The sequence below is a fragment of the Zosterops lateralis genome, assembly GCF_965231275.1.
Source record: "Zosterops lateralis genome assembly, chromosome: 3".
NCBI lineage: Eukaryota > Metazoa > Chordata > Aves > Passeriformes > Zosteropidae > Zosterops > Zosterops lateralis.
In genome coordinates, this window is record NC_139764.1 from 23,882,815 (window position 1) to 23,895,462 (window position 12,648).

General features: G+C 37.7%; 1 protein-coding gene across 2 annotated transcripts in view; it reads left to right on the plus strand.

Moving 5' to 3' along the window:
* EML4 (EMAP like 4) overlaps nt 1-12,648 on the plus strand; it is a 147,117-nt gene that overhangs the window by 108,389 nt on the left and 26,080 nt on the right. For both annotated transcript variants that reach the window (XM_083856238.1, XM_083856237.1), the window contains exons 8-11: nt 2,749-2,872; nt 7,613-7,762; nt 9,241-9,310; nt 10,568-10,678. In XM_083856238.1, coding sequence (XP_083712364.1) covers nt 2,749-2,872; nt 7,613-7,762; nt 9,241-9,310; nt 10,568-10,678 — 455 coding nt within the window. The remainder of the gene's footprint in view (nt 1-2,748; nt 2,873-7,612; nt 7,763-9,240; nt 9,311-10,567; nt 10,679-12,648) is intronic.

Here is a 12,648-nt window from a genome sequence, read left to right on the forward strand (position 1 = left end):
ACTAGCTTTCAGTTGTATTTGGACGTTTTTTTCCATCACAGGGTAAATGTTCTATCAGGATCAAAAATGACACAAAATTCAAGTAAAAGGAATTATTTTTTTAAGAAGGTTGATTTGAAAAGACTAATCATATTTTTCAGGTCTGGGAACTTGGAAAATTTTATAATGGTCTCTTTCATCAAACAAACAAAAACATTTCAAACTCTTAAGCATTTTAAACTCCAGCTACAGTGTGTTAAGAGGAAGAATGAAAGATTTTGACAAACTGAGCCATGTGTGCTGGGAAATCTTCACAGTGAGTGTCACATCATGTAGAAAAGCACTTCTAACTAGCTTATGCTCAGGTGCACAGTTTCATTGATCTAGTTTAGTCTGAGCAATGCAGTGGTGTGAAAATCACATAGGCTTATGGGTAGTTAGGAGTTACTGAATATATTATATGAACTGCTTACTATGGATTTTTCCTATATGTGTCAGTGCTATCCAAATAATTGTTGTGTGCTAAGATCATCACTGCTGTATTCCAAGCTAGTGCTTTCTAGTGTTTTTAAACCTGAGGAGATATTCCACAGAATTTCACACATTGTAAATAGAATTACAAAGTTTTCTATGATCATAAATACATCTTTTAAATAACTTAGAATATTCAACACATTTTTCCAGTAGTCTGGTTTTTGCTTTTCTTTTGTCTCTCTAGCTTGAGTGTCAAGAATTAATTTCCAAATTTTGTACAAACTTGCTTTATATCTTTAGTGAATGAAAATGGTTACAAGTTTTTCTTCTCTCATTGACTGCAGTAAGACAGAATATGATTCTGTGGTCTGTACAATGGGGGTATTTCAAATTCAGAGAAGGGTAGAGTTCCTGTCTTAAGATTCGTCTAGCTCACAACTTGGATTATTTCTTGATCTTTACATCTTCTAAAAATGTTTCAGTAAGCAGAAGAAATTGTTTTTGAGACTACCTTGCTTCTGCTGTCACCAAAATGACCTAGTTTCTGTTGCCTTTTTAGATCTCCAAGTTTGACTTAAGCCGTTAAGCTATCATTCTGTGGAAATAAGTCTGAGTTTCTTGTAATTTCAATTTCAGATGTTTTAGGGAAGACCAGACTTAGATTGCACAATCATGCAGTCTGAGTATAAATCTTATGCTTAATTGGGGAAATATTTCCAAGCATTCCGTGGGCATTATGGGGAAGTCTGCTCCATGCTTGTTTCTTAAAGAAATACTAAAGTAAATGTTTAAAAATTCTTAATTTCAAGCTTAGTGTTTGTTGCATCAAATGTGATTAGAGATTTCTTAATGCTGTATTGCTAATTTATAGCTATCCTTCTATTCCACTTCTACTCAACTATTCATATTTTGGGTTGAACTCTGATTTCTCTGTGTCTGCTATGATTTTCAAATCCCCACTCATAAAAATAAGTGTCAGTGTTCCAAATTCACAACAGAATATTATATTACTTTGGTTCATAATATATATAATATAATACAAAATACACTAAATTGGATATTAATTACTAATGAAGTTGAAGAGCGATAAAAAATTACTACTTCATTGATGCAAAGGTAGTGGAATATTTGGCTCTTTGTCATCAGTGCTTTTTGAAATGAAACTGTAATCTTCCCTGGGTAGATAAGCTTATTTTCCTTGAGAAGGAACTCCTAAAGGCTTGCAAAGTGTTCAGATTCCCACAGAGAATGTGTGTTCTGTCACAGCTCTAGGCTGTGTTAGCTGGAGTCATTCTGAGCTGTTGCTTTTTTCCATTCTTCAGGATACAATGCTTAATAACTCAAGTTGCTATATTAGTTTGTGATGATATATAATTCTTGATTATATTCATCAGCAAAGCTCTTGATGCTTTTTTCCTGCAGTGTCCTCATGTCTTAGCTTGGCCATTAGGATTTGGAAAGGCGGGCAGCTGGGTGGGGGAATAAAACAGTTGGATAGTTGGCCTTGGAGAGTTGTGGTTAATAGATGATACTGTACCTGGGCATTAGATGACACGTGGATTCTGCAGGATTGTGGCCTGGCTCTGTCCTGCTCATCACCTCTAGCAGTGGCCTGAGGTAGGTGACACAGTGCACTCTCAGGTTTGCAGTGGCAGCAGGCTGGGGACCCAGTGGCTGTGCTGGAGAGATGGGCGTGCAGGAACCTCATAGAATTGAGGAGAGAGAAACACCAAGTCCTGCACCTATGGGGAAAGAGTCTCTGGCAGGAACACAGTCTGGGGACAGAGGGGCTGCAGGAGACAAGCTCTGTAGGAAAGGTCCCCAAGATGCTGTCAGATGCCAGGAGAGGCTGTGCCATCTCCATCCTGGGAGTTTTTCAAATCTGCATTAGATAAAAGCCTGAGGAACCTAGTCTGGCCTCATGGCCAGGTAGAGGTTGGACTTAGTCATGTCCTCAGGTCCTTTGCAACCTGAAATACCTTATCCTGTAATTCTGTGGCTAATTATTTATTCAGTTTCAGATTTGAATTTGAATTTTGCCTTTATAGCTTAACTTGCATGTCTAAAACGTTACATGCTCAGTCTGTTCTATCACAAATTCAACTAACGCTTGTTCTCTGTGTGTTTAATGTTCTATTAAAAAAATAAAATCTGGGTCTTTACCAAGCTCACATTTCAAAAATAATTGTTATATAACCAGTGTGATTTGCATCTCTGTGCTTATTACTGGTTTCTTTTGCTCTTACTTCTTGTGTAAACTTGCCACATGATTAATGTGCCTTTTTGTTTCAACAGAGGGAGAATATATCAAGATGTTCATGCGAGGCCGACCAATCACAATGTTCATTCCTTCTGATGTAGAAAACTATGATGATATTAGGACAGAGCTGCCTCCTGAAAAGTTAAAACTGGAGTGGGTGTATCCTTAATATCAGTAACTATTCATTGCTCCCTTTTTGTCTTGTCTCACATTTTTCCCTTTTAGAATCCAGTCTTGTCTCCTCTCTGTTAAGAGGTTAAAACTAAAAGGTCAGGGAAAATGTTCAAATTATTATAACAATGGAGGTGGTTTTTAATTCCTGTATAATACAACTTTAAATGGCAGACAACGTAGGTATGGAAATACTATACTTTTTCTTTGTTTATTTTGCTGTTGACACTAATTCTAATTTATTAACTGATTTATATTTAGTGCAAAAGAAAGCATCTTTGGAGAGTTACTGAGTTTGTAAAATGTCCCCCTCTGCCTCCCACTATATTAACGTAGGCTTTGCTTCAGGAACAGTTAGTTTTCAATCTCTGATCCTTTTTAGGAAGTTTTAGCGCTATGGAAGATACTGAGTTTGTTGTCCTTGTCTTTGGAGTGAGGATTAGAGAGGTAGCCGTCCTTTGCACTGCTTCTGTATTTCAGCTCCAAAGTGAAGCGGTTAATTTCTCGGAAACTGGTTTGTATTAAATGCACTAAATATATAATTTGAAGAACTGAGTAGGTGTGTGGGTGATGACAACTCCCCAAGTTTACTAGATCAGACATTAAGTTCATTTTAAGAGATACGCTTTTGCACACATCTGGGTCTTCCTGTCACTCCCCCATCTCTGCAGATTTTTCCAGTAAGCTGCGATTGTGTAAGTTTCTTAGTACTTCAGTAAAATAACGTGTCTAGGCAGCTCTTGAGTTGTTGTAATAATCTGAAGATTTTGATGCTCTGATGTTGCTGAAAGCAGAAAGATCTTTTTAGGAATGTTGATGACACACTGTCATATGTCAGGAAGAAAGTTTCAAATTAAAGTTTGACTGGAAGGAAAGCAGAGCTTTTATTCATGCTTTATAAAACTGTGGTACCCGATTTTTCAACCATCACAGCTCTTGGTTGCTGATGCTGGCACTCATGACTGTGGAGTGAATTGAGTCAGTCAGTGATCTGGCTGAAATGTAATCTTTTTGTGAAGTTAATTTTCAAGCAGGACCGATCCATTAATTTGATTCGCCTCACAAACATGCAAGGACTAGGACTGGCATACTGGAGGAACATCAGCTCGACTTTTCCAGCATCAATGAGCAGTTCAGACTGATGAAAACTGATCATGAAATCACACCCTCAGTTAAGTAGGTGCAAATCCCAGTGTGGACACATTTAATGTCCAAGAATCTTAAGTTCAGGTTAAACCAATTGGCTGCTGAGGTCTAATTAAAGTGAAATAAATCTAGTCAAAAGAGACTGTCCGTATGTTTTGGAATGTGTTTAAGGAAATGTCATCCCAAATCAGACCAGTATATTTATGAGTGCAGGACATCTTTTGGACACAGTGGTGAAGAAAATGAGGAAAAGGCAGTAAAATTTTTGAGGACTAAATATTGTTCTCTTGAATTTGAACAAAATTGCTCTTCAGTTTGGAAAAATGCAGCAGCAGCAGACCTTCTGCTTTATGCTTAGGTTTAGCAAGAGGGTAACAAATCTGCAAGGCAGCTGTATCTTGCAAATATGATGGCAAACTGAACCCTCTACACCTTCATTAAAAAGACATGGGGACAGTATTTTAGTATTAGATTGATATTTTACTAATGTCAGTGTTTTGCACCTGAAAGCTCAACTGAGTGTTGAATAATACCATTTATAGGATTTGTTTTGAATTCTTTTAATTCTCCTGCCTTCTGGATGATTTTTTTTAATAATTGGGTTTTTCTTTGTTATTACTCTTTTGGAAAATGCTGGCCAGCTATGACCAACTGCAAGGAAACAACAGGCAGATTACTGGGGTGATTTTTTTGATTTGGGAGGCAGAGGGTCCCCTTTTTAGATGTTTCCTTGTAGGTTTATTCAACTCCTGATACTATAGATTCAACTAGAGAAACTTAGCTTTTGTCTGTCTTGCAGATTATTGTCATTTGAAGAAATGCCTAAGCTGCTTGGCAAGATAAAGCAGCTCATGGTAGAGTCAGAGCTCTTGACTGTGTCTGGTTCCTGAGTGATGTCATTTAAATTGAATAATTTAGTTTGAGTATCTCTGCTTTGTAGTACAGTCTTTGCTACTGCACTTCAAAACTGGTTAAAGCATATCTGACATTCCTAGTAATAGCAAAATTGGCTTATTTAGTAGCCTCAGAGGTCACAGTCAGTGCAGCTTTTGACAGTGACTTTGTAGATTCTTTCTCCCAGTGTATAGTAGCTCAGTTTCAGGAGGGTATTTCAGACTCCATTTTATGAGATTATTTTTAGCAGTAGTGCTCTTCTTTCTAAGAATAATTGAAGACAGTGGTAAATATACTGCTGCGTTCTGGTGTGCGGTAGATCACTTTTCATGAGGGCAGTAGCTATTTTTAGTCAGTTAAACAAACAAAAAAACCCCAAACTTAAAGTTTTTAAACATATTCAATGTTGTGACAAAACAGTCCTTGTAATTGGTAAGAAATAATCACAATATCAAGGCAACTATCTCTCAATTTCCCTGATTTAATCATTAATTTCACTGAAAGATTAACATTCAGTGGAAATCAAGCATCAAAGTTGTGTCACCCCTTTTTCTGAAGAGTCACAGTCAATTATTGCATTAATTTTATTGCATTAATTGTATGCACATACATTAATTGTATGGATTAATTGTGCTGTATGTGCTGCTTTGTTCTGCATATGTGGAGCAGGAAAGAAATGCTGTGGAGCAACAACCCCTCTTTTTTTCACTCAAGACAGTCTGGGATGGAGAATGAAGAAAGCAAAAAAATGTCCCACAAAACAGGTGGTTCCTTTATGTGTTGGTAAAAATGTGCTTTAGAAAATGCAGCCACTCTTCCGTACTTTATTTTGTAGGAGGATATTATTTGCTTTATTTTAGCTTGGCTAAACATGGAAGGCTTCTGCTGTGGAAGGACATGTTTATGTAAATCTTTAGTGCTTTTCTAGGATAAATGTTCAAAGATGTCAATCTTACTAAATCCTTATCAATACATTCCCTATTGTGTACAGCAGATGAGCAAAATCTGCCTCTCTCCTCTGAGAAGGTATTTAAAATAGCATTCTTAATGCTTCAGGATAGAAAAAATATTTTCATTGGTTTGTAGCCCATTGCTTTTGAAAGTTCAGCTGTTTGGTTTGTTGCTTGTTATTTTTTATAAAAGGCCATTATGGGGTTTCTTTTAGTTCCATCAGTGTTTAAAAGAAGAAAGATGAAAATTGAGGGAGGAAGTAAATAGCAATGGAGGAGAAACAGAGCTGTGTTGTATCAGCATTTCTCTTGATATCATTTGCTTAGCAAGCCAGTGAATAATCTCTGCTTCAGAGGAGCCATTGTGTTCTTCCCTACCAAACAGAAGACAGCAAGATATAAATCTGTTTTGTTTTCCACACTCCTAAGGGATTAATTGACAACTGAATGCAGTGTCCCTCTTTGAACTATTGTTTAACTACAGCATGTGCTTAATTTTGCAAGTGTTCCTCTGGTCTGGTGGCACTGCAGAAGAGGAAGGCTAGTAGGTAGTGTATTGGGGCATTTTTGGGAATGCAGTGCGGTTTTCAATAGAAAGTTGGTCCTTTTTCATGGAGAGTAGAGGTCAGGCTCTCAGATTAGGAGATACAAGTTTAGATGCTACCAAACTTGAGCTAATGCACCTGCCTTCATTTATGAGAAAGGGCCATCTTCATCCATCCAGCTTTCTCCACATGGGCCTTTCACTTCCTTTTATTTACCTTGATTAGCCATCACTTGATGCTGGAATCCTTCAGCCGAAGTTGCTTAATGTGTTCCCCATCTTTTTCTTGCTATTGGAGGTGTATTAGTTGGCAGTGAAGTGGAAAGCTCTCTAAAGTGCACGACAAAGAAGGAAAATAATATTTTTGCGGCTACAAAGTTAGATCCTAAAGGCTGAATTATGATGTTAATTGCTCCTGGTGATCCAGGGAACTGAAATATAAGCAGGCAGCCACGTTAATAGTCTAGAGGAAGAAAACTGCACCTGTTCCAAAGAAATAATGAGTCGTAGTAATGTTTGATCAGTGCCAACCAAGGCTGGTTCACAGTGTGTAAAACTTCTGAATGTCATTAGGAGCTGTGCATATTCCTACAGAAACATGCCTTTTATATATTTTGGGCTGATTTGGATAGAGTATTTTACACTGTGTAAATTCCTTTTAAGTTTGGTTTAAAAAATACTCTTAAAACAGTCTAAAGAAATCTGCCCTGAACTTGGCAGCTGCTGTGCAGAAGCTTGGCTTTTCCTGTAAGGCATTAGGAATTGTTTTAAAAGGCCAAGTGAAAGCAATACCCTGCTCCCCAGCCTGCTGATACGCAGCTCTGCTGCTGTAAAAAAATGCTAAATTAGAATAGTGAGTTCTGTTGTTACCTAATGAAATTTCCCATGAAAATGCAATACTGCATTTGCTTTACTTCTACCATGTCTTATTTTTAACATCAGTGATCATCATTTCTTGAGGGATTTGGGTTCCTGAAGTCCAGTTGTATGGGGATTTTTTTTTGTTTGTTTATTTTCTTTTTAAACTGTGTTAGTGAAATCATGCTGTAATTCCAGAGCGAAAAACTTGAAGAGCATTTGCTGACATGAGAACTGCCCAGGAATCCTATAAGAAGGAAAAAAAAAAAAATAAAAAATTTGGGGTTTTTTTTCACATATTCAGTGATTATGAAAACCTTGACTAAAAAAATACAGATATGGGTATCGTGGAAGAGACTGTCGGGCCAATGTTTACCTCCTTCCTACCGGAGAAATTGTGTATTTCATAGCCTCAGTGGTGGTACTATTTAACTATGAGGAGAGAACCCAGCGGCACTACTTGGGTCACACAGACTGCGTTAAATGGTTAGTATACAACATTTGCATGTAAGTGTGTGGGTAATAATGCAGAAATATTTCTTTTCCTCTCCTGCTGTATGTACAAACTAATTAATGTCATCGTAGTTGTAGTTATTTCCTGTTTAATCAGTCCCAGTAGATTTCACTCTAGTAAACACAGCACAGACAAATGATGTTAGAGCAGTCCATGCTAGCTTAGGATGTCTGGTTTAAATGTAAAACAGGGGTATGTGTGTACAATCTAAGAGTGCCAGGTTGAAGAAAGAATCTTTGCATAAATTATTCCAAATAGTTGTCCCAGAAATTAAAAGTTGTTTTTAGCCTGACTCTAAATCAGTTGTTTGCAGACAGTATGACCAAAGTGCAGTCTTAAAGGAGAACTAGAAAACGATGTCAAAAACTAAGCAGTCATACTCTCATTTTGTGAAAAATGCCCCATCCAGGAATAAAGACAGGGAAATCAGAAAGGTGTCTTTAAAAAAAAACCCAAAAACCAACAGAAACTACAAAAAAACCTACAAAAAACTAGAGAGAAGGGAAATTGAAGCCAATGTCATTGTGGTTGAAAGGCAGTTACAGAATTTGCTATGTTAGTCTGCAGAGTAGTGCACAAAATATGGTGAACATAAACTCTCTACTGTGTAGTACCTGACTGGAGAAAATTTGAGATCTAAACATCTTTTCTCTTGTCTGTGTAAATGCTTCCTGTGGGAGGAATGCTGCTAGTTTGTGTTCTTCACTTTCATTCAGAAAATTGAACTGAATTGTAAATTTTTTTGTGTCTATCATTATGACCTCTTCAGGTTTGCCCTGGCCCCCTTTAATCTTTCAGTGGCTTTCTTCACCATTGCAATTTTACAAAGAAAGCAATTAAGAATGTAGATCAAAAAATCCCAAGGACTGAGAGGATGTATTCTCTAAAATCTGGGTTTTTTTCACATCAGCTTCAAAGCAAAATGTGATAAGCAAGGGTAGATTTTTATTTCTGCTAGTAGTGCACCACACTTCAGTAAGTACAATTACATCAGTAACTCATTTCAAGTGGCAGTAATCCCTGACTACTGGGGTGCACAGGCAAGCCCTCAGCCAACTTTTCTGCCTTTTTTCCCTCAGGTTCATGACACCTCTAGGTTTAGGCATAAAAAACACCATAGTGTTTATAAATATGGCACATAATTATGTGTAGGAGGTTCATTACGAGACAATGTAGATTTTGCTACAGTGGACTCCCAGTGTAGTGCAGACCCGAGATGTGTCAGAGCGCATCTTCTGGCACTCCTGGTTGAGTGTCAGCAAACAGTCAATACAGTGTGGAATGAAATATCTGATGAGAAACATTCAAGCTGTCTCCTTAAAAGTGTTATTTAGGATCATAAGTGTCTTCGTGGGCTTTTGTTGAGAAACAAGTAAAAAAATTTACAAAACACCTCTCCGTTTTGAAGACCTATGACAGCAAAAGCAAGTCATATTTCTGTCTGTCTTAGTCTTGCAGTTCATCCAGACAAAATTAGAATTGCAACAGGACAGTTAGCTGGAGTGGATAAAGATGGAAGGGTAAGTAATAGAGCTGTTGAGCAGTAGTATCTTGTTTTGAAAATCAGGAAAAAGTGGTTTGGGGTTTTTAAATCACCTGTCTGCAGTTCGTATTATGCACTGCATTTACTGAGATATTTTAAGTTTCTCAGGTAAAAGCCTGTATCTCTAGCAAAAGACAGTAACACAGAAGCACTCAGCCATACATTAAAAAGGGCAGAAGCTCATAAAGTCCTTTATCTGCAAGTAAACATGAAACTTGTAATTGATTTATAAGGCCACATCATTTCTGCCATATTACTTTCAATATCTCTTCTCCCAAGGGAGAGCAAATCCCCATTTCTGTGGGTCGGTATAGTCTTAAGGCTTCATAGAAGAGGAAACCAACTTTAAGAATTCATGGAAAGTGTATGCCAAGCTTTCCTATAAACTTGCTCATTTGAGAGCAAGCATATTTAAATGCTGCTTTCCACCCCTTGGCATAATTCTGTCAGAATTTAAATAATTGGGTTATTTTCATGAAGTTACAAACAGAGGGGGAAAAAAAGACAGATGCTATCAAGTGTAGAAGCATGTTAAATATAGCTCTTTTTCAGATGTTCAACTTAGTTTTTTACATTTTGGAAGAAATTTATGTGGGGGCTTTTGTATACAGGATTTCCGCTGAGCATTTTCTGACTCTTGTTAGAGCTGGTGGGTTTGTTTTTCCATCAGTGCAAAGACTTGTCACTTTCAGTGGTGAATGCTGTCCTTAAGCCAAGTTAATTTGTGATTGTTTCTAAGCTAGTTTGGGATAGTAGTTTTATGAAATGTAACCATGGATTTTTTCATTGAGTTGTTGGTGATGGTTAAGCAGCTCAGTGCACAAGGGTTTGTTTCTTTTCTTTTTTTCCTAATTTATATATATATGAGCCCAGATTTGATCATTATTTTCAGTTGCATAATATCACTAGTCTGGGGTCTGAAATGCAAGGTGACTCTTCCGTTTTTTGTTCAATTCCTTGAATTGTTTAAAGTGCATTCACAACTACGAAATGCCACTTGACAGCACCGCTGCCACGTTGGTAGCCGAGAGATAAAGACCAGCATTGCCTTGAGTCTCCCCTTTTGTCTTTGAGAATAGTACCCAGCAGCATCACCAGCACAGGTCACTCTGCAGTTTGTAATTCAGGCAGCAGCTAAACTACAAACTGCAGAGTTACACTGAAAGAAGCGCGGCTGCGGCCCACGGTGCTTTCCCTGCCAGTGACCCGCTTGTCCCATTGCTTTTCCACGCAGCCCCTGCAGCCCCATGTTAGAGTGTGGGACTCGGTGAGCCTGGCCACGCTGCAGGTCATCGGCCTCGGCACCTTTGAGCGTGGAGTGGGCTGCTTGGATTTCTCCAAAGCGGTAAGACGGGCTCGGTTCCTCGGGGTGCTCCAGTCCTATGGAAATGGGAGGGAAATCTCTGGAGAGTTTGCCTGTGGTTGTCTAGCTGATCTCTTTCAGTATTAAAAGTGTGTCGCTGAAGTTTCTGTGTACTTTATAAAGCAGCTGACAGCAAACTAGCTGGAAAAACAGGAAATGGCACATGTTAAATTGTGGTAACAAACCAGCACGGTAAATAAATAGCAGGCAAGAAAAACCTTAACGAGAAATTGAAGTCCACATTGGGTTTGGTGGTTTGGTTTTGTTTGTGAGGAGCTTGGTTCTTTTTATTTTGATGTTCAAAACAAATTTGTTAGTGAGGTTTGTGAAAACAAAATTTAGTGAGTTCTGATAGGAGGGTTAACTTTTTTTGCTTTCACAGCTGGAGTAGGTTTTTGTCCACCAACAGGAAATTAAAAAAAAAAAGAACAACCCTCCCATTATCTTGTACTATTTTTTCCCGAGGAATAGCTTGTTCATTTTCTGCCTCTTCTTTTACATGGAAAAAAAATAGAGGTCTTTGTTACTGGGCCCATAGAATTTATCAGAAAAATTGGGAGCACATGGAGATGCACTACTTGACATTCACAAAGTTCTCATTTCAAATTTGGAAATGAGTTGGAGTTTTTTTGTAAAATACGGCCATATTTTAATCTTTAAGCTACCACTGCATTTTTACCAAAAGACTGAGCCGTATCAGACCTTGTGAAAACCCAGGGTGGATTCTTGCATTCCATCAAGAATTAATACATGTAAAAAACAGAAAATGCAGAAAAACAATGTCTGCAGTATTTTGCTAATAGAGGAAGAGATTTACAGGACAGCTTAGGTGGGAAGGGATGTCTGGAGATCGATCACCTCATCCACTGTCCTGCTTACAGCAGGTTCTGTCAGAGAAGGCTGCTCAGGCTGTTGTCCAGCTGGCTTCTGGGAATCTCCAAGAATGGAAACTCAACAGTGTCTCTGGGTGACCTGTTGAAAAGAAGTTCTTGCACTGTCTTGCTGCAGTCTCACTTAGCAATTGAAAGAAAGAAAGCAATTGAAAGAAATTTCATAGCAGTGAAATGTTGTTATGTTAGATGTAGTATGTTTTGTGTTTCAGTAAATAATGTGAAGAGTACTGGCATTCCTGTCACTCCAACAAACCAGTGAAACTTACACACTCGGATAGAGATCTTTTTCAATGTGAATAAGAATACATTCCATCATTTTAAAAACAAAAAATGCAGGGAATTTTTGAGGACTAGATTTTAGTTTTTATTAGATCAGTTTATTACCAACTGAATTTGGTACCTTATTACAGTCTCCTATGATTGCTCACTAGACTGAAATAGTTTGTATGCACTATCTGGAACTGTGTTTTTACCACAGAATTGATTAAACCCCACAAGAGCTGCATCCATCACCAATGCTGTACTCAGCATTTCTTCCCACCTAGTAATTCACACGTATATTTGCATATTACTGCTCTGAATAGTGCTTGGGAATAATAACTTTAGCCATCTCTATTAACATTATTTGTTAGAGAATGAAGTGTAACTTTAATGAAGAAGAAGCTTCAATATAATTAAAGTCTCCTCTAAATATTTCTCAAATGTCCTTAAACAATTAGTTTGTGTAAGTATGCATTGCTGGGAATAAATACGGGTTTGTTTTAAGATTTTTTTCTTTGTTCCTTTAATTACATGTAGCCATATATTTGCCATTTTATTGTAAAGTTGTTCAAAATAAGTGGTTTCAGTTACTTAATACTGTAGGGGCTGATCTACCTGCCCTGTAAGCATTTTTTTATTCCAAAAGTGGTACCTTTGCTGCAGTTTTACCAACTACATGATGAAACTGCTGATACTCTATGACCCATAGGGAAAAAAATGAAACATGCTTACAGAATTTGATAATGTAGTTGTGTGTATGTGATGGTGGCATTTAGGAAAAAAACACAAGTGGAGCTG